Source organism: Galeopterus variegatus, unplaced genomic scaffold, assembly GCF_000696425.1.
Source record: "Galeopterus variegatus unplaced genomic scaffold, G_variegatus-3.0.2 Scaffold3969, whole genome shotgun sequence".
Taxonomy (NCBI): Eukaryota; Metazoa; Chordata; class Mammalia; order Dermoptera; family Cynocephalidae; genus Galeopterus; species Galeopterus variegatus.
The window spans coordinates 160,871-188,102 of NW_007730080.1; the positions used below are offsets into that span (position 1 = coordinate 160,871).

The 27,232-nt window shown below is 35.5% G+C and overlaps 1 protein-coding gene across 1 annotated transcript in view; it reads right to left on the bottom strand.

Annotated features, from left to right (window-relative positions):
- The window catches only part of UGGT2 (UDP-glucose glycoprotein glucosyltransferase 2), a 57,464-nt gene that overhangs the window by 10,089 nt on the left and 20,143 nt on the right, over positions 1 to 27,232 (bottom strand). The window contains exons 4-10 of the mRNA XM_008586381.1: positions 19,921 to 20,005; positions 15,913 to 15,998; positions 12,518 to 12,616; positions 10,999 to 11,083; positions 7,551 to 7,733; positions 5,807 to 5,967; positions 3,993 to 4,107 (exon numbers count right to left, since the gene is read on the bottom strand). Coding sequence (XP_008584603.1) covers positions 3,993 to 4,107; positions 5,807 to 5,967; positions 7,551 to 7,733; positions 10,999 to 11,083; positions 12,518 to 12,616; positions 15,913 to 15,998; positions 19,921 to 20,005 — 814 coding nt within the window. The remainder of the gene's footprint in view (positions 1 to 3,992; positions 4,108 to 5,806; positions 5,968 to 7,550; positions 7,734 to 10,998; positions 11,084 to 12,517; positions 12,617 to 15,912; positions 15,999 to 19,920; positions 20,006 to 27,232) is intronic.

Here is a 27,232-nt window from a genome sequence, read left to right on the forward strand (position 1 = left end):
CTCGCTCAGCCAGTGAGCGGGAACCGGTCTGTATGTGGGATCCGAACCCTCGGCGGGAGCGCCACCGCGCTCCCAAGCGGCGCACTGTAGCAGTGCGCTACTGGGCCAGCCCATTATTTTAAGCTTTAAATACCTAATTTGATCTAATCATAACTCTACTTATTTAGGTGATCTTTAATCTATCTCAGCAGTGTTTTGTAGTTTTCAGACTGCAAGTCTTAAGTCTGATTAATTCCTAAGTTGTTCATTTTAAAAATATTATTAGAAATAGTATTATTCCTTTAATTTCAATTTCCAATTGTTTGTTGCTAGTACATAAAATTAAATTTCATATATTAATCTTATATCTCGCAGTCTTGCTAAATGCAGTTATTAGTTCTTATAGCTTTTTCGTAGACTATATAGGTTTTTTTACATGGATAATCACAGATTGAAAAAAAAAAAAAGACAGTTTTACTTATCCCTTGTCAATCCAAATGCCTTTTATTTCTTCTTCTTTGCTGTACTGTCTAGTACCTCTAGTAAAATGTTGAATAGAAATGGCAAGAGTGGATATCCTTGCTTTGATCCTGATCTCATGGGGACAGTATTCAGCCTTTCACTCTTAAGTACAATGTTAGCTGTAGTTTTTTCCTACATGCCTTTTATCAGGCTGAGGAAATTCCCTTCTAGGCCTAGTTTGCGCAGAGTCCCTACCCGCCCCCCAAAAATCAGAAATGGATACTGGCATATGTCATATGTTCTTTTGCATCTATTTAGCTGGTCATATAGGTTTTTAAAAGTCTGGCTAATACAGTGAGTTACATTGCTTTATAATCCAATGTTGAATCAATCTTGCAATCCTGGGATAAAGTTATTTTGGTCATGATATAATACCTTTTTTATATATTACTGGATTTAATTTATTGAAATTTTATTAAAGATTTTTACATCTGCTCATGAGAGAAACTGGTCTGTAATTTTCTTTTCTTATAATGTCTTTGTCTGGTCTTGATGTCAAGGGAATACTCCCTCATACAATGAGTTGGGGAGTAATCCCTCCTCTTCAATATTCTGCAAGAGTTTGTGTAGAATTGACATTCTTTCTTTCTTTAATGTTTGGTAGAATTCACTACTAAAGCCATCCGCACCTGCAGATTTAAACTACAAATCTGATTTCTTCAATTGATACAGGGTTATTCAGGTTGTCTATTTCATTTTGAGTGACTTTTGGTAGTATGCATTTTTTAAGTAATTTGTCCATTTCATCAAAGTTGTTGAATTTATTACCATAAAGTTGATCATAATAGTCCCTAAATTATTCTTTCAATATCTGTAGACTCCATGGGTTGTCTTGTCTCTCATTTTTACATTGGTAATTAGTGTCTTTTATCTTTTTGTCTGATCAGTATGGCTACAGGTTTACCAGTTTTGTTGACCATCTCAAAGAACCAGCTTTGGTTTCATAAGAAAATGTATAGAAATGTATTATTTTATCTGTTTATTCATTTCATTGATTTCCACTCTAATCTTAATTATTCCCCTTTTTCTACTTAATTTTTTTTGAAGACTTCTTTTTTTAGAGCAGTTACTAGGTTCACAGCAAAATTAAGAGGAAGGTATAGAGATTTCCCACTTACCCCCTGCTCCCCCACATGTAGCCTCCTCCCTCATTATCAACATCCCCCACCAGTGTGGCACATTTGTTACAATGGAAGAATCTATATTAACACATTAAAATCACTCAAAGTCCACAGTAGACATGATAGCAGAGATGGAGACTGTGTAAGGCCCCAACAGAATGGGCTTCCACTTAGTAAGGATAATGTAGCTCTTATAGCTGTCAATAGCAGAGACAAACAGTTAACTTCTGATGCACATTTACACTTTGCAAAGACTAATCAGCTGTTTGGTGGCAAGTAGACTATGCTGGACACCTCTTACCCTGGAAGGGGCACAGATTTTTCTGAACTGAAATACATACATATTCTGTGTTTTGGTTTGATTCTCTCGCTCACAGAAACTCAGCCAACACCATTATCCAAGGGCTTACAGAGTTATCCACTGACACAGGATTCTATACAATATTGTATTAGATAAAAAGACCCAATTTACAGCATACGTACTATGGCAGAGGGCACATGACCACAAGACTCCACAGTCCTGTTGCATACTGCACATGTAAAAGATGTTGGCCTGATAGAGCAATGGAACGATTTACTAAAGGCACAGCAGAGGTGCTGACTTGGAGACAATAACCTGCAAGGGTGAAATGCCATCCTCCAGATGCAGCATTACATTCTATATCAACACCATTATATTTCATATGGTGTTGTGTTACCATATGAAAGAATTACATGGGTCCAAGGGACAAAGTAGATATGATCCTTCTTATAATCACTCCCAGTGACCCTTTTGGTGAAGTTGTGTTTATTGTTCCCAGAACTCTGGGTCATACCACTAGCTTAGGGGAATCTAAAATGGATAGTAGAGAGATATGATGGCTATAAGTGTGGTCTTTAGACCAGCTCCAGAAGTACAAGCTGTAGTTTGTTCTACTAACCTTCCTCTTACAAGTTTTCCCCTGAACTTATACAAAGAGGTAGATCCATGCAGTACAGTGTAGACTATAGTGGATGCTGTTACACAGCACCGAAATCTCCACTCAAATCTGAAAACTCTTCTCTTAGTTGAAAACCCTCGGCTGCCAGCCATCTTTAGGAACTTCCCCTGGAAAAGAGCTGTCTCACCCAAGGCCACCCCCTTTACTGGAGCACCCTATATCTAATGACTGGTTGATGTGAAGGAATAAAGGCCTGGACTCCCTGTCCAAACTTGTGACAACTCTGATGGGCCATCTCAGCTTCAGAGCTCCCCATGAGGTCGGTCATATGAGGTCTTTGCTGAATTGGTAGAATTCGCCTAATTCTATTTCTTTCCTTCCCCTACAGTTGTTGGTCCTGAGAGCCCTTCCTAATAAACTTTCTGCAAGCTAATTTCCACTTCAGAGTCAGTTTGTCTCCTGAGTAACCCAACCTGTAACAGGCAGGTAAGTGATACATGCTGATGTAGGGAATGGTGGAGGAAAAACAGAACTTCAGTTTTTGACTTTTTAATCTGATATATGTTGATATCAGTAGATTTAATATATAACATATGAACTTGGCATTCAGGTGAATTGAGGCTAAAATCCAGAGATAAAATTTGGGAATTATTACTAGAAAGGTGGAAATTGAAACCACGAATGGATGTAAGATCGCCAATAGAGTTGGTACAGAATGAGAAGTGGGCCAAGGACAGAGACTTAGAAAATAGCAACATTTAAATGAAAAGTAGAGGAAAAGTAGTTCACCAATAAAACCGCTGTGGGAAAGCCACAGATGTCAAAGAACCAGGAAGATAAGATATTATGGAAGCCAAGAAAGAGCGTCAAGAAGGGAGAGGTCGAAAACATCCATGTTACAAACGGCACATAAGAACAAACAAGAGGTGCTCACTGGACACTTTTACCTAATAAGAAGATAATTTGACTTTAATGAAAATTGTTCAGTGGACTAATGCGAGCCAAACTGCATCAGAGTAACGGCAATAATCCCCAAAACATGGTGATGCAATGCTGGGGGAAAGAAAATGTATGGCAGTATGGGGGAGCACTGGATGAAGGGAGTTTGTCTTAAAGATCAGAGAGTGAGAGAGACACTGATTGAGACCTGAGCATGTTTAAATGGTGATGAAAGAGAGTAAGAAAAAGAGCATAACTAAATGAGATAGGGCATAGAGGAGGAAGAAAAGGTTTGAGGATGGAAAAGTGAGGATAAAATACTATTAGTTTTGAAAATGTTGAGCTTGAAGTGAAAAAATTATGTGTAAGTAGAGATATCCAAAAGAGAACTGCATAAAGCATAGAAATATGAGAAAGAAGTGGGAAATATAAGATTCTGAAGATTACAAGCAGGAAGTTGGAGCAGTCTATGTACATGTACTGAAAATTATTCTATTAATATTTTACTTACCTGATCTAGGTTTGAAAGACTGTTTGGATCTTTACTGAGGACTTGGTACTGGCCCCTGAGCCTGTCACCTGCTGCAATTCTCCTGAACTTCTTGAGATCCACCACGTATAAGGCACTACAAAAACAATACACCTTGACAGTCTGTGTTGTTCATGTAGTTTTAATTTCCCCCAGTGAACGTCTACAGTAATGGTATTAATTTAACTATAGATATTCTGGGGTCTAATAATAATCAATTCTTTCATAAATTTGCTCCTAATATACCTAAAACTGCTTCCAGGGAGTTTGAAGTTTGTTATAACTCTGGTAGGATCCATATTCTTTTAGGGGCACCTCAAGTTTTTCCAAGTTGTCATGAAACTCACGGCCCTACAAAAGAGTAAGAGCTTTGAAGATAGTATCTTCATTTTGTTATTTGACAAGCCACGTTTAAATCTTCTGCAGTAGTTAGGAGCATATACTCAAGCCATATTACTTGGGTTGAACTCCTGAGTCAGCTATGTACTAGTAGTTTAAGCCTGGGCAAGTTACATATATGCTGTATGTCTCTGTTTCCACATCTATGAAATGGAGATAATAACAGTATTTTAAAAGGTTGTCATAAACATTTTATGAGTTAATATATATAAAGGCTTATAAGGGTGATTAGCATGTAATAAGCACTATGTAACTGGAGGAGCACAGGGACCTCAGGAGCTGAGAGCAGCCCATGTTGACAGCCGGCAGGAGTGTGGGACCTCAGCAGTCAAAGGAAGCCCCTATGGACAGACAGCAGAAGTATGGGGCACCGTTTGACAGGCAGCCCGCTGCTGCCAGACACCACCACCATGTGGGTGGTCCACCACAGCCAGTGCCACAGCTACCACTGCTGCAAGGGTGGCCTGCTGTAGCAGCTACCACCACTGTGCAGGCAGCCCACCAACCACTTGACTGTACTGTCACAAGGAGGGTCACCAGCGGATCCTGGAGAAAGAGGTGAATGAGCGCAGACTCATGACCTAGTGGCCCAACTCACTGCGGAATTATAAGGGAATTATAATGTCCCCCCCCCCCAGTCGCTGGGTGGGAGGTATGTGCGCAGTGCATGTGACTGCCTTGATCCAGGGAGAGACACATGTGGAATTCCTGGAGAGTGCAGAAACCCAGAATAGCCAAATAGGTAAGGAAGAAAATTCTCAGCCACCATCAACCCATCCCCCAACTGAGGGAAGTAAGGACCAAGGAGAAGCCTCTGCCTGTAGGAAAGAGAAACCCCACCCAGGGTCACCCATTCACACTGAGGAGTTCCAGTATACCCCACAGCACCCAACAGGGTTACAGGATGCTAGCCGGGGTGCCAACACCTGCCTAGGGTCACCCACTCCACCCAAAGAGCAAAATGGCACTTCTCCCAAGAACTTGAGAGTTTGTCCACATCCTTGATGACCCAACACAATGTCATGAACCTCAGCAAAGAATCACTAAGTGCCCCAGTGCCTTGGCCATGGAGGCACTCAACATGTAACTCAGACATTAAGTATGACTGATGTACTGACACGGAGACTATACTACTTAATCTACCTGGAACCAAAACTAAAAGACTCTATCCAACTGTCAATATAAAATACATCTACAGGAAGGAGTCTTTCTCCTCAAAAGCTACTCCAGGGTAACAGAAGAAGCAACCACTCTACCAGATGACTGGCAACAATGCAGAAATACTAGAAATATGAAAAACTAATTGGTTGCCATTACTGTCTAATATCTATGAAAACTGAATGCTGTAATTCAATATTTATTTATTTACTGAAAGGTAATAGTATGGATTTTCTTACCTGATATGGTATTTCCTTCTTAAAAGATGTGATGCCCAGTACCCTGTTTTCCAAAAACGATACCCATCCATTTCAGTGCGGCTATCACAAAATGGAGTATACCCATAAGGAGCTCCATCCAGATCGAAATCTCGAAGTTCTCTTAGGTCATGTCTCACAACCTAAATAATTAAAACAGTGTCTCTGTTGAAGACTATAAAATAACATAAGCCCCTGTTACAGGAATTTCAAATCATTATTATACTAACACAGAGGCACAGAGAACTGCATTTTGCTCACAGTGCTTTCATGTGATGTGAATTTACTAAAGTTTAATTTTTTTCTTCTTGTCCTTATAAGTTAAAAGAAACCTAAAAATTTATATTCCTAGTCTATATGACTGTGGTCTTACCTACCAGTAAGAATACTTTGTTCTATCATTCCTAAACAAGGTATTTTACACAATGTACATTTTGGGGTTAAATATTATATAAGTGCACAGCTCATTTTCTCAATGCATGAATAATTCAAAATCATGTTTATGTTATATCTTAATTATTGCATAATGGCAAATATTAGTATGAACCACAAAGAAAAATCTCCTGATTATTCTAAACAGTTGTAATGAAATAATGTTAGTATGTTTTATTTTTAACAGACTCAAGCCTGCTGTAAAAATATTAGTGTATATATATATATATATGCTGAGGGAAGATAGGAAAAAGAATTATATTAGACACTATGTTTGGAAATGCTACTTTATCATCTATACTTGAGTATTTTCTTAATCATTATTATAATGATTCATAGTTATCAATTTGAAAAACAGTATAAAAATAACAGTTTAGAAAAAAATCCTAATATAGAACTTGAAAATATACTTCTTGTCCTAAACATATAAATTTCAACTTATGCATCTAATTTACAATACACTTATATTTATATATTACTGTTCTTAGAAATTCTGTATGGTTTTAAAATATTTTTCCCATTAATGATTACAAAGGCAATACAAGGAGGGAAGGGGGAAAAGTAGTAATTTTTGGACATACAAATTTTGAAAGCTGAGGACCTTAATTTTTTTTGTGGCCTAATTTAGAACATTCTTTTCCTTACTAGTAGAGAGATGAGAATTTGGTTACTGGCTGAATACCAAAGAATACTACTGAAGGCGGAAGAATGAAAGGAGAGTTGTAATTGTTAACTTTTTGAGCAAGAAGAAATAGCTAATTTTAAACAGATATCAGCTCATACTCATAGAACTCATGTAACTACTCTTATTAAGACTAATATATTTATTTTATTTTTAATTCCAAAACTTAAAACCACACTACTTCAGAGTTAAAACCACTATTTCCTAAACAATAAATGGTACTTTTTCCAATACCTTCAATTTCCGCCCCCCCCCCCCCAAACAGATATCAGCTCATACTCATAGAACTCATGTAACTACTCTTATTAAGACTAATATATTTATTTTATTTTTAATTCCAAAACTTAAAACCACACTACTTCAGAGTTAAAACCACTATTTCCTAAACAATAAATGGTACTTTTTCCAATACCTTCAATTTCCCCCCCCCCCCCCCCGAATTCTTACAGTTTGTTTTTAAAGGTATTTTGCTCAGTACAATCACGTCTTAAACGTTTATGTAGCACGGCAACAAAGATAATAAACAGAAGCAACACAAATTAAGTCCTTATTTTCAGACAGAAGTGTAGAAAAGGTTTGAGTACTACTAAAAACAACAGTTAATCTTATTACCTGGTCAGCATCAACAAAAATGATTTTGTCCACTGCTAGTGGAAAAAGGACATCAAGGAAAAGAATTTTGTAACCCCAAATAATCCTCTGTTTTTCAGTCTGTTGATGAAGCCAGTGGGGCCACTTATACTGGACTAGTTCATATTGGAAACCATATTCCTTAGCCATGTGAGGAATTACCTCCTAAAAACATAAACACACACACACAAAATCAAACAATATGCTCAAGAAAGAGAAAGCAGTTTTGTTTTAGAGAAAAAAAAATAATTTTTAAGAGGTAGAGTTTACTATAAATTATTATAAAGTAATTGGTAAAATATCTAAATACAACTTCTGTAACTTATACCTATTAATGAGAAATATAAAAATGAGGACAAGAATGAAAACACAAGTAAACATAAAACTATATAATTTAATGTCATTAAAAATAAATGTGCTATATTAACTAGCAAGCTTATTAACTAAGATAAATGTTTCCCATTCTTTTACTACTACTGTTTGACTTGAGAAAACTTGATTCTAGGAAGAAAAGTCTCTGGATCTTGGAACACCTATAGATCAAACAGTTTATGTATATGTCAACATGTTGGCTGAGACACAAAGATGAAGAGGGTGTACAAAAAACACAACATGAGTTGTAAATTGATAGATTCTCTACAGGCATTTCATGTTTGAGATTTACAACTATTTAATTCAAGGATTAAAACTACAAGGCAGTTATTGTGGTCTGAATATTTGATATCTCATTCAGTGTCTTCTAATAGAAGCATCTTACTCCTCACTTAAACCAGAAGCAATTAATGAAATACACTGTTGGCTAAGTATGGTTCAAGAGCCAAACATTGACAGGGAGAACAGCAAAGGAGCAGGGAAAGATGGGTTAGTGAATATAGAATTTGCCCTGCCCCACTGTCAATTCTTGTCACTATTTGCCAGTTACATGCTTAGTTTTTCTCTGCTTTTGTAAGACCAATGTATATTTAAAATACATTCTTTAATGTAAGCATCAACTTTATCTGTAAATTTAAATGTTGAAATTATGGCTAGAACAGTCACTGGGAGTCACTGTTTTGGTTTTAAAATAATATAAAACATTAGGAGAAATTAAAGAGGAAAAAACATTTTTTCTTTATTCAACAAATACGTATTAAAAATAGTCGCTGAACATGAAGTATGTGCCAGGTACTGTTCTAGGCCTTAGGGATACAGTAGTGAACAAAAGAAATATAAATCACGGCCCTTCTGAGGCTTATGTTTTAGAGACTGTAGGTAGAAAATAAATGAAATTATTAAGTTATAAGTAGAAGATAGTTCTACGGAGAAAAATAAAAACTGAAGGGGACTAGAGTGATAGATAAGAGGGAACTGTAGTATGCATAGTGTGCTCAAGAAAGACTTATTCTTAAGTATAATTTTAGCAAAGATTTAAAGGAAGAGAGGAGGTATAGCTTTGCAGGGAATGGATCTAGAATTCTAGCAATTTCTCTTTCTGGCTGTTGGTTACACAGATGTTTGAAGTTTGCAAGAAATCATCAAAGCTACACAGTTATGACTTGTGAACTTTTCTGTGCATATGTTATATTTCATTAAGAAGTTTTTGAAAAAAAAATTTTGAGGGAAAGAAACAAATTATCCAAAGAAAGAAAATACTATTTCATATATAGTATTACTTTTGGCCACGCAGTGGAACAACACTCTTTAACCAGAGACAGCACTATTTTTCTAGCGAATATCATTTCCTCCTAAAAGAATCTTGAGTTTTTATTGTCTCAGTTTATACAGAGTTAAGCCCCCTATGCCATTTGTGTAGTGTTTGGCTAGTAGGATAACATGTTAAACATTTAATAAAAATATAGTGTAACTTCTTGTCTGTACTCATATTTATGGGTTCTTTTTTCAGTTTTTTGTCTACTGCCAAATGAGCACAGGATAGGGCACTGTTGGTGGTGGGGGGCAGTCAGGTTGTTACATAGGGTTAAGCACCTGGGCTTTGAGGTCAAAAGGGTTTGGTTCAAATCTCAGCTATGTTCCTAATTAGCTGTTTTATCTCAGGCCTGTGCTATAAAAGATGAATCTTGCTCAAAGAAAGCTGTGACCCTTTGCCCCTAGCTCCTGGGAGTTACTTCTACGGTTGGAATGCTCTGCCTGATAAAAATGTCTTTGTTTACCTGGGAACCGTGGGCCACACTAGAAAGTCCACGCTAACAATATGATTTATAATGAGGACCTTGGAACACAAAGCATCAGCTTGGCCTCTGGGGACACCAGGCCTAAGGTCAGCCATGCAGGTTGTCAACTGGGTCTACATGGCCAACCCCCAATAAAATCTCTGGACACCAAAGTCTGAATGAGCCTCTTTGGCTGGCAATACTCCATGGGTACCATCACACGTTGTTGGGAGAAATATGTGCTGTCTGCACGACTTTACCAGCAGAGGACAAGTGGAGACTCTGTGTCTGGTCTCTCCTGGACTCTTCTCTTTGCACCTCTTCCTTTTACTGATTTTATTTGTATCCTTTTGCTATAACAAACTGTAACTGAGTATAACTGCTTTTCTAAGTTCTGTGAATCCTTCTAGTGAATTATGGAACTCAGGAGTGGCCTTAGGTACCTCCCAATTGTGCATGCCTGTTATGTAACTTCTGAGTCTTAGTTTTCTTACCACATGGGATTGCTATAAAGAACAACTGAATAATGTTGGTAAAGTACTTAGCAACATACATGGAAATGTTAAGGAATAAAAGCACGATTGGCTATTTTTACCCTTGCTTTTGACTATTGTTGTGGTTAAAAGCAAGAAAAAGAGGACCCTAACTTTCATGGAATCTGATTATTCTGTAGTGAGAACAGGAATAAACAGAGTTCACTTTGCAGCAGGAATGTGGGGCTGGGTAAAGGATAACAGATGTTGGCCACCTGCAAACTTAATCTGACCATGGTGCCCAGACCATCACAGCAATCAATGCACTGTACAAAGACAAAAGAGCTTTGTGGTTCTCAGTACTATAAAACGATTTTCTATTGTATAGTTTTCATATTTTCTTGATACTTCTACTGTTCCTGCTTACCTTTGTAAAAATATAACAGAATCCAATTCTTTTAATTGAAAATATGTATAAATTTTCCATTGCCAAATTTTATTTATTCATTATTGTAAGAAACTACTAATCACTCTGATTTTGATTTTGCTTAAAAATATACTTTCTGCTGCAGTCCTTTCCTTTTAACACCTCTCTAAATAAAAATTGCACAGAAGTTTTCTTAAGCTAGACAAAAAAGATACTGAATACCAGTTTTAAAATTTATTAACAATAGTAATTTGAGTAAACATACATTTCAAAAGCCTCATTCTAAAGAAAAATGTTATAAGAACCTACAATAAAACAAAGAATTTACTATTCAAACATTTCCAACATTAACTCCTCTGGGAAAAGAGTAATGTACTTACTTTAAATGTTGGTGACAGATAATTTTTTAGAAACCAGAATTTCACTGTTGTTTTGGTGTTACGTAAAACAGAAAGCATCATAATTCTGTATAAAAGAACATTAAAACCAATATAAGTTAATGCTAACAGGAGTTCATTCTACTTTTTTAAAGGCTTTTAAATATTTAAAGGTATGAATTAGAAATTTGTCACTAAGAATTGTGGAGAAACTGAAATATCTTCAAATACTACGGTTGATCAAGAATGTAATGTACAATGATGGATATATATGTATATGTATGTGTGTGTATATGTATATATTTGATACAGACTAAATTGATTGGTTTTTGTTTGTTCCGGTTGACAAAGAAGATAGTCTTGTTTAGCTGAACTAGAGTCTAATTTTGTCTCTATTACTATGTGATTAACATTAGGTCTGCAAAACTAGAAGAGTTGAATAATCTTTCTATATTGATAAATTCACTAGACGGGTCACTTGTTTTGCTATCCTAGACTTCTGAATAGAGAAGACACAAATGAATCTAAAGTTCCATTTTAAGATATCAACACTACAATTAAACATTTTTGAGGCATTCTCTGAGGCATCTGTGACCCTTGTATATAAACTGTTAAAAAAACAGCCCTTAGCACTGTGTAAATATGCTTTCCTCCTCTCATCCCTCTCCTTCTTTTTATAAAAATACATATTTCTTCACTAGAAAAGGAAAATTTACTATATATACTTTTTCTTACCTATTATCTTGTTACAAAATATGTCTATTTTCTAGTCTTAAAACCAATATTCCAATCAAGTCAAACTCATGAAATTTCACTGAATTTAAAAAAATACTTACCTCATAATTATAAGTTAAAAAAAAAGCAGGGTGCAGTTAAAAAAAGATATATATATATATATATATATATCTTTTTTTAACTGCACCCTGCTTTTTTTTTCACTTATAATTATGAGGTAAGTATTTTTTTAAATTCAGTGAAATTTGGAGAGGGAGGAGGGAGGGAGGTTTCGGTGATGGGCCATAATAATCAACCACATTGTATATCGACAAAATAAAAATTTAAAGAAAAAATATATATATATGGAGAGGGAGGAGGGAGGGAGGTTTCGGTGATGGGCCATAATAATCAACCACATTGTATATCGACAAAATAAAAATTTAAAGAAAAAATATATATATATGGAGAGGGAGGAGGGAGGGAGGTTTCGGTGATGGGCCATAATAATCAACCACATTGTATATCGACAAAATAAAAATTTAAAGAAAAAATATATATATATTGGTATTTCTTTTTCTCTGCCTGACTCATTCACTTAATATAATTCTCTCAAGGTCCATCCATGTTGTTGCAAATGGCAGTATTTCATTCGTTTTTATAGCTGAGTAGTATTCCATTGTGTAGATATAACACATTTTCCGTATCCACTCATCCGTCTTTCACCATATATTACTTTATTGTTTCTGAACTTTGAACCACATAACTGTATTACTTTTTCAAAATATTAGGTATAAAATATACCTACCTTAAAAAGCGTTCATATAAATGACCAGAAGCAACTGAAAAAATGTTCAGAACGTCTTGTTCCTTTTTGTCTTCTTCTCTACGCAAACTTATTGTAAAACTTGGAATAAAAAAGTAGGAATTGACAGTTTCTTAATATACATCTGCAAACTTTATAGTGTGATTAAATGAAATACTATATTTGATAATAAAAATGGCTTTCAAAATGAAGTTATTAAACTGTAAACAAACTCTTATCCTAACAACTATGATTTATTAAAATCAAAACATATGACAATTGATAATCACGTCAAGTTTTATGAGTTTTAAAAAAATTTATAACATGGAACGCAATTATATTGTCTCCAGGTTAATAAGGTAGTATATTCGAATCTCTGTGAGTTGCCAAAAGTTGTTTTGAGAACAAAGAATGAGTTACAGCCAGCCGATGGCCATATCGGGTGTATTGAAACTTATAAGAGGCTAATAATGAGGGAGGAAACAGAATGTAGAAGTGACCACAGCACAGCAAGAATTTATATGGTAACAAGGTAGGTCTGGAAGCACTGCTGATCAGTTCCCCCAGGCTAAAATGTTACTAAAAGCACCTACAATTTAGAGCTCCTCTGAGCAGGTATATTCTCTGCTCCATGAAGGCTCTGGAGACCTTTGTACTCTGGGTGACCTCCACGAGGAACGAAGAGAGCACTAGGGAGCCATGTCCACTCACTGATTTACATCATGGTAGCTTAATCTAGACCCAGTTGTCATTTTCACTACTTTTTGGACCCAGACCAACCTAAACTCGTTTTTGTATATGTTCCATCTCATATTAAAAAAATGTCCAAGTCTTTTATGTGGGATATTCATAATGTATAATTTATAATTTTCTTCCTGTTTAAAAAATTTTAAATCTCATTTTTATATAAACATACTTAGAATGACTAAAATTTGGAAAACTAAACAACAATCATCATGAAATATATTTTCCCACATACAAACTGTTATGACAGAAGTATTTTTCAAATCTTCTTTTACTGTATTCCTCCAGATAAGAAAAACAGTTGATTCAATGGCAAAAAATAAAATAAAATAAAATCACTCTAATATTACTCTAAGTTAGGATTAAAACTAATATAAAAAAGTGAAAATATTATAAGACACACAATACTATATATATCTGGAGCAGTTAACATCCCCAAAACTTACTGTCTCTCTAACAAAGTATTATTTTTTTGGCATACTTTTTGTGTACTAAGTGACTATAACATAGTTTAACAGTTATCTTTATTCATTCTCCTCTCTACCTTCTGGGTTTTGTTGCTGCTGTTGTTTTTTCTGTGTGAGTGATCACTAACTTTTATTTAATACTTCCACAGCCTTTGAAATGTTCCAAATGCCTCTGCAGATTTCTTAGGATGGGCTCAATTCCTGTCTTCACAACCTATTGGGGGCAGAAAGTTTCTGTTTTTTTCCCCCTAATTTTATTTACATTTATTTTTGTAGGATACAGTATGTTGTTTCAGTACATGCATATACTGCACAATGATTCACTTAGGGTAGGTGGCATAGTTTGGCACCCATTAGTCCACCACTTCTCCTCCCCACCCCTCCCTGGCCACTGGTAACACTTATTCTATTTTCTACTTCTATGAGAACCCCCCCCCCACCTTTTTTTTTAGATTCCACATATGAGTGTGACAATGTGGTTGTCTTTGCCTGACTTATTTAACATGATGGTTTCCAGTTCCATCCATGTTCCTGCAAATGATATAATTTCTTTTTAGAGCTGAATAGTATTCGATTGTGTATATATACCACAGTTTTTTTATCCATTCATCCACTAATGGGCATTTAGGTTGATTCCCTCTCTCGGCTGTTGTGGAAAGTGTTGTGATGAACAAGGGAGTGTAATCAACCTTCTGGTTTTAATGGAAGACCTTAGACAGATACTCTTATTCTGTGTCATTATGTTCTGTCAAACATACCTACCCTCCCAATCATCTCAAAATGATCTTTTACCAATAACTAGTTCAATGCACTTACTGTGACAGTAACATGGTTCTTCCTACCAAACAAGGAGTCAAGAAAACGAATCCTAAGCTGTGCAAAATCCAAAACAATGAGAGCACTTATGACTGGTTTAACAAGATCTGCTTAGGTTTTTAATCTATTCTATTTAAACTATTTATCTTTGATTAAAATGATCAATGGTTTGCCATCATAATTCAAATCTCTAAAGTGGACTTTCAAAGTTCTACAGGAACTACAGGATCTACAGGAGTCAGCTTTTGTTTTTGTCCTCTTAACATCCTTTCCCCTCTAGTAACGACTAGCTGGGATTTCAAGGGGAACCATTCCTTCTCTGATTTCATTCTATGAGGTTTACAGGGGACAAGACTTCCCACTGGCTCTAAAGGTAGGCCTATGCCCCAGGCTTGTCAGAGTCACAGTGATCAGTTCAGTTTGGGACACATGGCTATAGCTAGACCAATGTGTCAACCTTGGAACTTTTTTTTTTTTTTTTTAATTTCCATAGGTCTTTGCTTAATAAGCTTTACAGCTTTTGCTGGAACTACAGTCATGCACTACATAACAATGTTTCAGTCAATCACGGACTGCATTTACGATGGTGGTCGGAACAACAGGCTATACCATATAGCTAGGTATGCAGTACAATATTCCACCTAGGTTTGTATAAGTAAATTGTATGATGCTCACACAATGACAAAATCACCTAAAGACACATTTCCCAGAACATAACCCCATCGTTAAGTGAAGTTTGACTGTACTTGCAAAGAGGCAACTTCTTCCCACTAGAGATGGTAAACTTTTACTTGTAAAAGTCTATCTGAAAATGAAGGAGGCAAAGAAATAGTAGTAGTAGGAGATGTAGAAAGACATTTTTCAGAACACATCATCTGAATGCCTGGATTCTTTAGATATGTGATCCAATATATTCCTTTTGTGATTAATAATATAATGTAGGTCCCAACCTAACTTATATATTCCCTATTATGTTCAGTGTTGTAGCCTAAGGTGGTCTACATTCTGTTCTTTGAAGAACATACCCAATCTTTTTGCATTTCTGTAACTAGGTTCCTTCACTCTGCCTCCAACATTAAAATTCTGTCTGTCCTTTATAACACATCTCAGCCACACATTTCTCCAAGGAGTCTTTCTTGAGTTTCTTCCTAACTGGATATCCTTTTTTTCCTTTGGTTTGTACACTACTTTATTTTCAGCTGTCTTACAGCTGCAGTTTGCTATCTTTATGTTACTAACATGTGTGTATCTATCTTATCACTCCAAGAGGAGAGGATCAATGCTTTACTTAAATTTTTACCACCTGTAGGGCTTCCACATACTAGATTCTTATCAATCTAGTTATGTGTTAAAAAATTCACTAGTAATTACCTTTTAATGGAATCCCACATTCCTTGGGTTTTTTCATCTTTATCAGTAAGGATATCTTCCTTAATTTTGTCCGGTTTTTTTTGTACCTAGACAGCATGGTAAAGAAAAATTTTAGAATTTGGCAGCTTTAAACATTAGGCTGCATGGTAAGAAAGTGAAACATACCGGGCAAGATTACCCTTGAAAATTTAAGATAGAAAGTGCAGTAAATAAAGCCAGGAAACATCTTAGCACAATGTTATAGACATAATTTGGTTTTCAATTATCAATGCAACCTCTTATTTTTAGTTTTATTGGTGGTTACCTCCATACTGTTAAATAATTTGCTTACACTTGTGTTTTCTTCTTCTTTTTTTTTTTTTTTTGTAGGTTATCATTTTATTATTTTTTTAGGGCTTCTATAACAAATTACCACAAACTTGGTGGCTTAATACACATTATTCTTACACAGTTCTGGAGGACAGATGTCTGAAATCAAAGTGTCCACTAGGTCACACTTTCTCCCAAGTCTCTAGGGGGATAAATAATTTTTCCTAATCTCTTCCAATTTCCAATGGCTCCTGGTGTTGCTTAACTTGTGGCAACATAACTGCAATATCTGTCTCCTTTACATGCCTTTTTTTCCTGTGTCTCAGTCTCAAATACCCCTCTTCTTTCTTTTATAAAGGTATCAGTCACTGCATTTAGGACCTACCCTAAACTCAGATAACGTTACCTACTAGTACTTCTGGATTCAGAGTTTAGACATTATTTACTCTTTCTGATAGATGAGTAGCTTACACTTACATCATCCTTTCCTTCCTCTCTTTGTCTGGAAGTTTTCATTGTATTATCTTTATCTTCAGTTCTTCTAGTGAGTATTTTTCTAACTTTAAATGATGTTTAAATATCCTATTTTTTATTACAACAATTACAACACTTTCTCTTGTATACTGTTTGTATGGATACTAATATCTTTACCCTTCCCTCCACCTCCCAACATACATTAGTTAAAACTTCACTTTAGCATTTGTAAATATAGAGAACATTACATTTAGTTCAGTAAACATAATTGTATCTTTTGCATTTTGCTATGGTGATTCTAAAACTTGAAAATTGGTATATAGTGCTTAATATGACAATGCACATACTATCCACTGAAGAGCATGAAAGGCTACTAAAACTGTATTTCCTCTATATAGTTAAAATGATATGACCACTGTGCCACTCACGGGCGACTCTTCCTAGCTCAAATGAATTCTCCTTTGTTACATTCTTTTCTTGGAATTATTGTCTTTTTATTTTCTTGTGGAGAGAGAGAGAGAGAGAGATATGTCTTCTTTACCACATACCTATTATTTTCCAATTTATTACTCATGTCAGTTAATTGTCTCGAATTCCTGTCTTCTTGAAGATATTTTTCTTGGAGCTCAACAATTAACTGGTGTTTCTTTCTAGACTTTCTTTTTGTTGGTGTACAGATTAGTTTTACCATTTCTTGAACTATCTATCTTCCTTTTTCTTGGCCTTCATCTTTATCATGCTGGCAAACATCTTCAAGAAAGGGTATGAAAAATAATTTTTCTAAATCTTCACACTTCGAAAATTACTTTACTTTGCCTTCACATTTGTTTAAAAATTTGGCTAGATATGGAATCCTAGGTTCAAAATAATTTTCCTCAAAACATTAAAAGCTTTGTTTGGCTTTCTTTTAATACGTATTTTGACAATGACAAGTCTAATGCTAGTGTCAGTGCTGCTCTATTGCAGTGACCTGCCTTATCTCCTTTGTAGCTATTAGCATCTGATGGGGCCATTTTCACCCACCCACTTGGTAATTTGTGGACTCTTTCGACATAAACATTTTTCTCTCTCTTTAGCTATAGGATATATTCCCTTCTCCGTTTTCTGTCCACCCTACCCCCCTCACCCCACTGAATTCCTCTTAGCGGGCTACTGGAGTTCATGGGTGATGCATCCTCTATGCTGCCTGTCTTTTCTCCTCCCTTTTTTTTTTTGTCTTTTTGCTGTAACTCTGAGAAATGAATGGTTAGGAAATAAGACTGTGTTATTAGAAAACAACTGAAGGAGCTAGGTATGGTTAGGCTATAAAATGTTTGTAAGTGGTATCTTTCATAATTCATGAAAATTCTTAGCCATTATTGCTTCAAATACTACCTGTACCCCATTCTTTCTTTCGTCATATTCTGGAACTCCATTTAAGCTGATTTTATCTATTCAACAAATACTCATAAAGTGTTTTACAAAGTTAAACTATCTTATTGTCATAACGGTCATATAAAGTAAGTTCTATATTAACCCCATTTTTTAGATGAGAAAACTGAGACAGAAAGAGGTTAAGTAATCTGCCCAAATGATTACTAATGAGTGGCTTAGGCTTTCTCATTCTGTTCTCTATGTCTTTTATGTTCTCTGCTCTATTTTTCTTTTTTCCTGTCCCTGTTAAATTTGTGATACCTTTTCTAGCCCATCTTCTAATTCACTAATTCTCTCTGCAGGCATGTTAAAGCCATCCACTGAATTCTTAATTTTGGAAGGCAGCTATCACCTTCATTATACTATCGACACACTCAAATTCCTAATTTTATTGTATTGCTCAGTTTCAAAAGTTCTACTTTAAAAAAATGTAATATGTACTTTTTATAGTTTCATGTTCTCTGCAATAATTTTCAAGTTTGTCTTTTATTTCTTCAAACACAGTAAGCACAGTTGCTTCAGAGTCTGGATCAATAATTCTAATATCACGAGTCTCTGTGAGTCTTTTTTTCTGTTGTCTGTTGCTTCTGCTGGTTTTCTTTGTGTATTTGGTTATCTTTGACCATGTGTTGGCCTCTATACTTGAAAAACTTGATTTGCAGCTTAGGCTATTATAATCGTATTCCAGAGATTTATGAATGTTTCTGCAAGATACCTGTATATCCTATCAATCTAGAACTATTTTAGTACTAGTTAAAGTTAAGGGCTCCCTGGACTCCTTTGTGACACAAATTTGGGCTAAAAGACTGTGTGGGGTAACTTTCTTTGTTTCATCCTTACCCTGAAGACATAGTGAGATTATGGCAGAGGGAGTCTTCTAATAGATTACCTAATTTATGGGTTCTGGGGTTTAATTTCTGTCCCCATAACCAGGCAAATTAAATCAAAATAATAGTTCAAGTATGCCAGGATGAACAAATGTTCCCAGGGCACTAAGCAGCATTTTTGGCCCAGAGAAACTTCTGTGCTTGCTGAGTTCACTAGGCTCTTATTTTCCCTTTAATTTTGATTTTGTATTTCTTCATTACCTCGTTATTGTCAGCTCCTCATTGCTTTTAAGATTTTCAAAAACAATTTTATCCAACATTTGAACTAATTTTAAGCAGCAGGGATGGTCCAAAAGAACTATACCTGCCATAATTGAAAGCTCCTTTTCTCTCTCTTTAAGGAAAGAAACATCACTTTTTCCCCCACCAGAACTAACTTCAACCTGTGTTCTTGATCTCATCTATAGAGCCTAATTTGTAACATTATCTGGCTACAGATACAGTAGATATAGTAGATATAGCATGACTTTAAAAAAAAAGATTCCTTCTATCTTCAAGCTCTGCTTTCCCTTCATGAATGCAATGGTCTTCCTTTCTTTTACTGCTAGAATTCCAATACAACATTTTAGATAGTAAAATTAGAAAATGAGTTGTAAAATAAAGATTAATTAATTAAGGACAAAAATGATAATTCTTAATATTAAGAACAAAGCCTATGGGCTGGCCCGGTGGCGCACTGCTGTAGTGCACCGCTTGGGAAGCGTGGCGGCGCGCTCCCGCCTAGGGTTCGGATCCCACATACAGACCGGTTCCCGCTCACTGGCTGAGCGAGGTGCGGGAGCAACACCGAGGGCTGCGATCCCGTTGCCGGTCCCGGTCCGGTACGGGGGCGACACTGAGGGTTGCGATCCGTTGCCGGACACGGAAAAAGACAAAAAAAAAAAAAAAAGAACAAAGCCTATAAAAAAGCTTCTGCCTCACATACTTGTACTTTCAGTATCTTGCTTTTGAAGCTGTCTAATACAACAATTACATCTTCTAGGTCTGGTTCAGAGTCAGTTCCTTCGTGCCTGAAAATAGAAAAATATAAATGTCTATAATTAATTCAAGAATAGACACAATTATTATGGCATAAATACCAGAATATATTCTCTTAGCAATAAATGTAAGTATAATATCACTTATGTATATATCACATTTGTTGGTTTTTTGGTTTTTTGGTTTTTTTTTTTTCATTTCCTGAGTCTTCGGGTAATTTATTTTTATTTTATCATATCATTATACAATGTAAACATTTTTTGTGACCCTTTACCAATTTCTCCCTAACTCCCCTTTTCCCTCCCCCTTTCCCACCTCTGGTGGCCTCACTTGTGTTTTATCCTTTTGAAAAGTTCAAGGAATTATTGTGATTGTTGTAACTTACTTACTTTCTTTTTTCCAGTTCCCACTCATGAGTGAGGACACGCAGTATTTCTCTTTCTGTGCCTGGCTTATTTCACTTAACATAATTTTCTCTAAGTTCATCCATGTTGCTGTGAATGACAGAATTTCATTCTTGTTTGTGGCTGAGTAGTATTCCATTGTGTATATATACCACATTTTCCTTATCCAGTTGTCCATTGATGGACATTTACATTGGTTCCAACTTTTAGCTATTGTAAATACAGCAGTGATAAACATGGGAGTGCAAGTATCTCTTTGATATGACGACTTCTGTTCCTTTGGGTATACACCCAGTAGTGGGATTGCTGGATCATATGGCAAGTCTATCTGTAGTTGTTTGGGGAACCTCCATACTGTTTTCCATAATGACTGCACTAATTTACAGTCTCAAAACTGTGCATCACTTAATACAAGTTAAAACTATATCTTCCACATCTCTAATATATTACAATGAAAATTAAAATGTGAAACATTTTCTAGACTTAAAAGTAGGTTATTTATATATCAAAGAAGTTATATATAAACTGTCCAATACTTTTGAATATTCACCAGCCATTTTGAAATGCCAAAATTTTAACTCACAAGACTGAAAATGTGTCTATGATGTCACTTGCACCACTTGAATGTTTTTATCTTACATTACATATAGTGCAGTTCATTCTCTAATATTCATAACTGCTTAAATAAATCAAATATGACAGCTGTGCTCAATAATTTTTTTATATTATTCTCACTATGTAATTGAAAAATTCTATCATAAAAATATTTACAGTGAAATTCAATTTTGTCAAAGGGGAAGCAATCAGTTGTCAAATTAGTACTATATCTGCTTATGAGTTTAGTCATATTCATAACATATACTTTGACTTTTTAAAAAATGAATATCGGAGATTCTAGCACTTTGATGACTAACACATGCCTTTGATTCCCTCTAAGTTCCAATTCCCCAGTTGAGATGATTAAACCAACGTAGAAGGCAGAGCCCTATCCAACCACTGCCATTAGAAAATAAAAAGGGTTTCAACTTACATAGTAGAAATGACAAATTTCTTGAAAACTTTCAAGCTCTTCTAGTCACAAATATTGCTCAAGGGCATCAGCAACTTCAGCCATCTAATCCATTGTCCACTGAGGCCAGGGCAGAGCCAGCTAGCACATCACTACAGCTAAACCTAAACATGTTCTAGAGCAAACCTCCCTCCATGACCATGGCAGAGGCAGTAGTGATGAGCTCTTATTCTAGTTCAGGCAATATTTTAAGCTCTTTATAGATGCTAACTCAAAATTTAATCCATACAACCATCCTTTTAGAAGGATGCAATTATTATTCTAGATCCACACTGAGCTTACATAGTTTGGCTCTTCACCACTACACTATCAGAACTTTATCAACAATGCTAAGCAACTAAAAACCACTGGATACATGAGGAACATCAGCAGCTTAAATTAAGGAAACAAGCTATACGGTCATAGGAAATAAAGTCATTGATAAGAAATTAATGCAGAAAAAAGGGGGAACATTCAAATAATTTACAATCTCAATGAGATTTGAGAGAATATTATATCTCCATAAAAGCCATTTATTTCAAAATGAAAAAATTCACCGTGTCAGAAAGCATTATTTTTAAAAAATACATTATTATTCTTTATAAATACATGTTTTTCTTAGAATTCTAAATATAAAGATCATTAAAATTCTTAGAAAGAGGGCCGGCCCGGTGGCGCACTGGATAGTGTGCCGCTTGGGAAGCGCGGCAGCGCTCACTTTCCCTAGCCAGCAGTTCCTCTTTATTGATGTCATGCAGTCTAGAGCAGCAGTAGCCACGGAACTGCTATCCTTTGAGGTTTGGGGCAGGTCTTAATATAGAATTTTTACTCTCCCTTCAATGATGTGATTTTTATCTCTCTGGTCACTGCCACCATATGTTTGGGAAGTGTGGTCCACAGTGTGGTTTAAAGTCTTAGGAAAAACACCTCAATGTTTTAAATAAGCACTGTATTAGTAATAAGTATACAAAGTGGTAATACATAGCATACCACAAAAAATACTGCATTAATGACATATATATAATAAACACAATGCTGATAATATGATGCCAAATGAAGTCTCAATAAATACAATAATAAATATTACCTCTCACTAATTACACATGAGCTGGCAATCTACTTCCCCCAAAATACTAAATAAACAAAAAAAAAAAAAAAAATTCTTAGAAAGAAAAAGTAAGTCAGACTGGCCTCTCATTTCTCACTCAAAACACTGAATGGTAGAAGATGAAGCCCTCGAGTTTCAAGCATTCTGAGAGAAATTTTAATATTCAATACTTAGTAAAGCTATAATTCATATAGAAATGCAAAAAAAAATTTCAGGCCTTTGAGGAACAAGAGTATACCACAAATATTTCTGAAAAAATTATTTGCGGAAATGTGGTATTATATTATGACATGGTAGGCAATATCCCACCTTCTAGCACATACAGCAGGAGTCAGAAAACTAAACACTTTTGCTGTTGTTCCTAGACTCTTTTGCATCTATGGTTCTGGTTGATAATTAGATTCCAGTAAATAGATAGATTTATTTGTATATGATCTGGAACTTAGAGTGAGCAGGGGAAATGTGCTGATTCTTAGCTACTCTCTTTTGGCAAGCACATCATGAAGATACTGAGGTGTTCTATACCAGTGTTCAAGTGAGCAATTACAAATCTTTTTGGGTACCTACAGCCAATTGATATGCTGGTATTAGCAGCTTCCTGTTTTCCCATTTTTCTGATCATGGGAAAGGTAGCAGCTCTTTCTGGTTGGTCAGTTCCTTGGCTTTGTTTTGCAAGCCATTCCTGGAAGCCAGACCTCCTGGAGAGGTTGCCCCTCCAATTCTTCCTACCACAATGTAAAAGCATCCAATTCTTTGTGTTAAATCCTTCTCTGATAGCATGGGGAGTCAGCCATCTGCTATGGTTTGAATGTGTGCCCCACCAAAATTCAGGATGAAATTTAATTGTCATTGTGACAGCATTAAGAGGTGAAACCCTTAAGAGATGATTAGGCCATGAAGGCTCCAACCTCATGGGAGGGATTGGTGTTGTTATAAAAGGGCAAATTCAGCCCTCTCTTGCTCTCTCTTGCCTTTCTGCCTTCTGCCATGAGATGATGCAGCAAGAAGACCCTCATCAGATGCCAGCCCCCTGATCTTTGACTTCCTAGCCTCCAGAACCAATAAATTCGTCTTCATTATGAATTATCTAGTCTCAGGTATTCTGTTATATGAGCAAAAAATGAAGAACCCCCCCCCCCCCAAAAAAAAAGAATATGAAAAGTATGTGATAATAAAGACTGAAAAGTTTCTTTGCAGGGAGCTGTTGCCAGCTATAAATCACTACTCTGCCCTCTGGGGAAGGACAGGGAGGAGTATTACCTTCTAATCCTAAACTCAGTAAGGTGGACGTTTTAAGGGGGAAAAGGACTCTGGAAAGTATATTCTGAAGTTGTGACACACGGAGGACTGGTGTCTGGCTCATGTCTGAGACCGCTTTAATCGAGGAGCCAGGAGAATGCTTACTGCCTTTGTGACTGGCCTGAACTCTTAGAGTTTATTTGGCAAGCTGATGCGTATGTACTTCCCATGGATCAAATGTAGCCAGGCAGGAGATTTGGTTTTGTTATTACCATGGGATAGTTATGTATCCCACAGATGTGGCAACCTGGATGTATGAGGAGGCCTCAGCAAACAGGCTACTGGCATAGCACTGGAGGTCCAGAGACTAAGGATGTTGTAAGCAGCAAGTGGAATATATGTGCACCAAAAGGGACCAGGGAATTCAAGGAGAGTGAGGTACAACAATAGAGAACTTCTAGAAGCCCAAAGAAGTGCTCCGTAAGAGTAAGCTTTAACCACTTCTAGGGCCAGAGAATGCAAAGTTACCTTATAATCAACCAGCTTGGGTAACTAGGAAGAAAAAGAATGGAAAGCCTTGTTTGAAACCTCTCCTGACTCTTGTATAAAACATAGGAGAAGCAGTTCAATCTCAAAGGTACCAAACTAAAATTGTGTACAAATACTAATTTGGTAGAAAAATTTTTTTCTGAAGATTTTAAGTGAAAATCTAGCACAATAATTTAGCATATTGAAGGTGCATATTTGAGGGTACTTCCAAAAGTTCATGGATAGAGTTGTATTACCTTTTAATTCTATTTTTGCACAAACTTTTGGAAGGGCTCCCATATAAAGTATTTGATATTCTCCACAATTAATTAGGAAAATAGGAGAAGCATTTGTCTAATTTTAGTAGAACTACAAGATTTTCTTTCCTAGGAGAGAATAATTTCAGAATTTTTGTATTCAAGGTAAGTAAGAGCCAACACAGAGTATGCACAGATGAACTGCAGTTAAAGATTATAAAAAAATCGACAGACACAGAAAGTACACACTTGAAGATTATGCCTAAAAAATGGAAAGCCAAATTTTAAAACATCAAATAATTTAGTCTTGGTTTTAAAATCAAGACTTGGAAACTCAAGTCAATGTTATTTTAGCTTAGCTTTTCAGCATGTTTCAGGAATTTTTTCCTAAATATAAGTATCAATTAGAATTAAATCATAAATCAGAATTAAAAGAATGTCCATTTTCCTCATTTCATATTGACCTGATTTTCATTACTGATACTTTAGTTTCAAAGAAATTTTATTACAGAGTAGCATAATTTATGTTTTTTCTGTTCTGGGTATCTAGCGACACATCAATCACATGCAGAGTTAAGCAAATTATGACTGAAAAAAGTTTATAGTTTGTTTTAAACTATAACTAGTTGTTATAGTTTGTTTATGAGTAATAAAAACATTTTTGAAGTTATTTCTACTGCCAAAAGTCTAACTATGAATGTGAAAAATTAGTTTTCCAGTAACATGTTAGTGGTACTTAAAATATCAAGGGCTATTTTCTCCCTAATACATCCATGTATGGACTCTGTATGATAGAAAATATTGGAAAAGAAGATAAAATAGAGGCTAATATAACGTATAGTTTTACATAATACATGCATTATTCTGTAATTGTAATTTGTAAAGAAGAAAGAAGAAATAAGTGGGGAGGAAATGGGCATTTATTCAACATGTTAGACACCCTGCATTCTATGATTATCTCATTTAGTCTTCACCAAGGTAGGATTATCCCCTTTTGTAATGAGGAAATAACGAATCCAAATGGTTAACTTATACAAGATCATACAGATGGCTAGTGATTCAGAAGAGATTTGAATCACAGTTCATTTAATTCGAAAAGGCAAAAAACAATGGTGAAACAGAAGTGACAAATATGGAGAAGCTGAGTTCCTGGCGATGCAGTTTGTACAAGATCACAGAAGTTGAAGCAAAGCTTGAATGGCTCTTGAAACTGAGCCTTGTAACCATGCCTTATATAAAAGTAAATATACATGTTACAGGATATTTTGCTTACTTTCTATATTACCATAGCACTCTTTTTCACACTTAGAATGTATAATAGTCATTCATTTTCTTCACTATTTTTCCCATGGGAATGATTTGTGGAAGGTAGGAACTATGTATTGTTCACCTGTTTGTCTCCAATACTTTTCTTCCGTACTTTCACCTACCTGCTCCACCTCTCCAAGTGATTTCTGTCATTACAGTCTGTACTATCTACTGTTTTATAAATTATAAAAAGAATTATACAGTATGTCCTCTTTTTCTGCTATGTGTTTTTCACTCAGCATAATTATTTTGAGATTCACCTACATTATTTTGTGTATCAATAGTTTATTTCTTTTTTTCACTAAGTACTATGCCATCATATGAATATATCACATTTTGATTATTCCTCCATTTGTTGATATTTGGGTTGTTTCCAGTTTCTGGCAATTACAAATAAAGCTGCTATGAAAAATAAGTGTACAAGTATTTGTATGGACATATATTTCCTTTTCTCTTGGGTAAATACCTATGAAAGAAATGTGTGGATCACATGATAGGTATACATATAAAGTTTTAAGGATCTGACAAACTGTTCCAAAGTAGTTGAGCCATTCTACATTCCCACTGGCAGTGAACAGCAGCTGCTACTGCTTCATATCCTCACCAACACTTAGTATTACCAGTCTTTATAAAGTTAGCTATTCTAATAGAATGTGGCATATCTCACTGTAATTTTAATGTGCATTTTCCTAATGACTAACAAAGATAAGCACTTCTTAATGTGCTTTTTGGCCCTAAGAGTTTTAGATGACAGATTTGCATGTCCACCCTCTTCCTGGAATGTTCTGCCTGTGGTACGACTAGCAACTTCCTATTAATTCTTCAAAACTCTCCTGAAGTACTATCTTACGTCAACACTGACTTCCCTCTACCCACCTCCCTATCACAGAACTAAGCATTCCCAGCTGTATGAGCATTAAGTCATTAAGCATATTTATTGAATGACATTATGAGCTATGCACAGTATAAGGTAAAGCAGAAAGAGCATTGAAAAAAACGTAAAAACCCATAGTCCTTTATTATGTTTGTTAACCACAATGTATGATATAATAATAGGTGCTGAATACTTACTGAAATAAATTAAATCTAGAGATATTTATTAAGGGTATAAAAAAGATTTTGTTAGGGATTGGCCAACTATTGCCATTGTGCCAAATCAGGATGGTGGCTTGTGTACAGCCCCTGAGCTAAAAATGGTTTCTACATTTTAAAAATTATTGTTAAAAAAAGGAAGAATATTGACAAAGACCGTATGTCCACTCAGACAAACATTAAATACAGTATGTACTATTGGCTTCTTAACAGAAAAAGTGTGATAATCCCTGCTTTTTACTATGGTTCATTGATGAGCAGAAAAATGTCTGTTA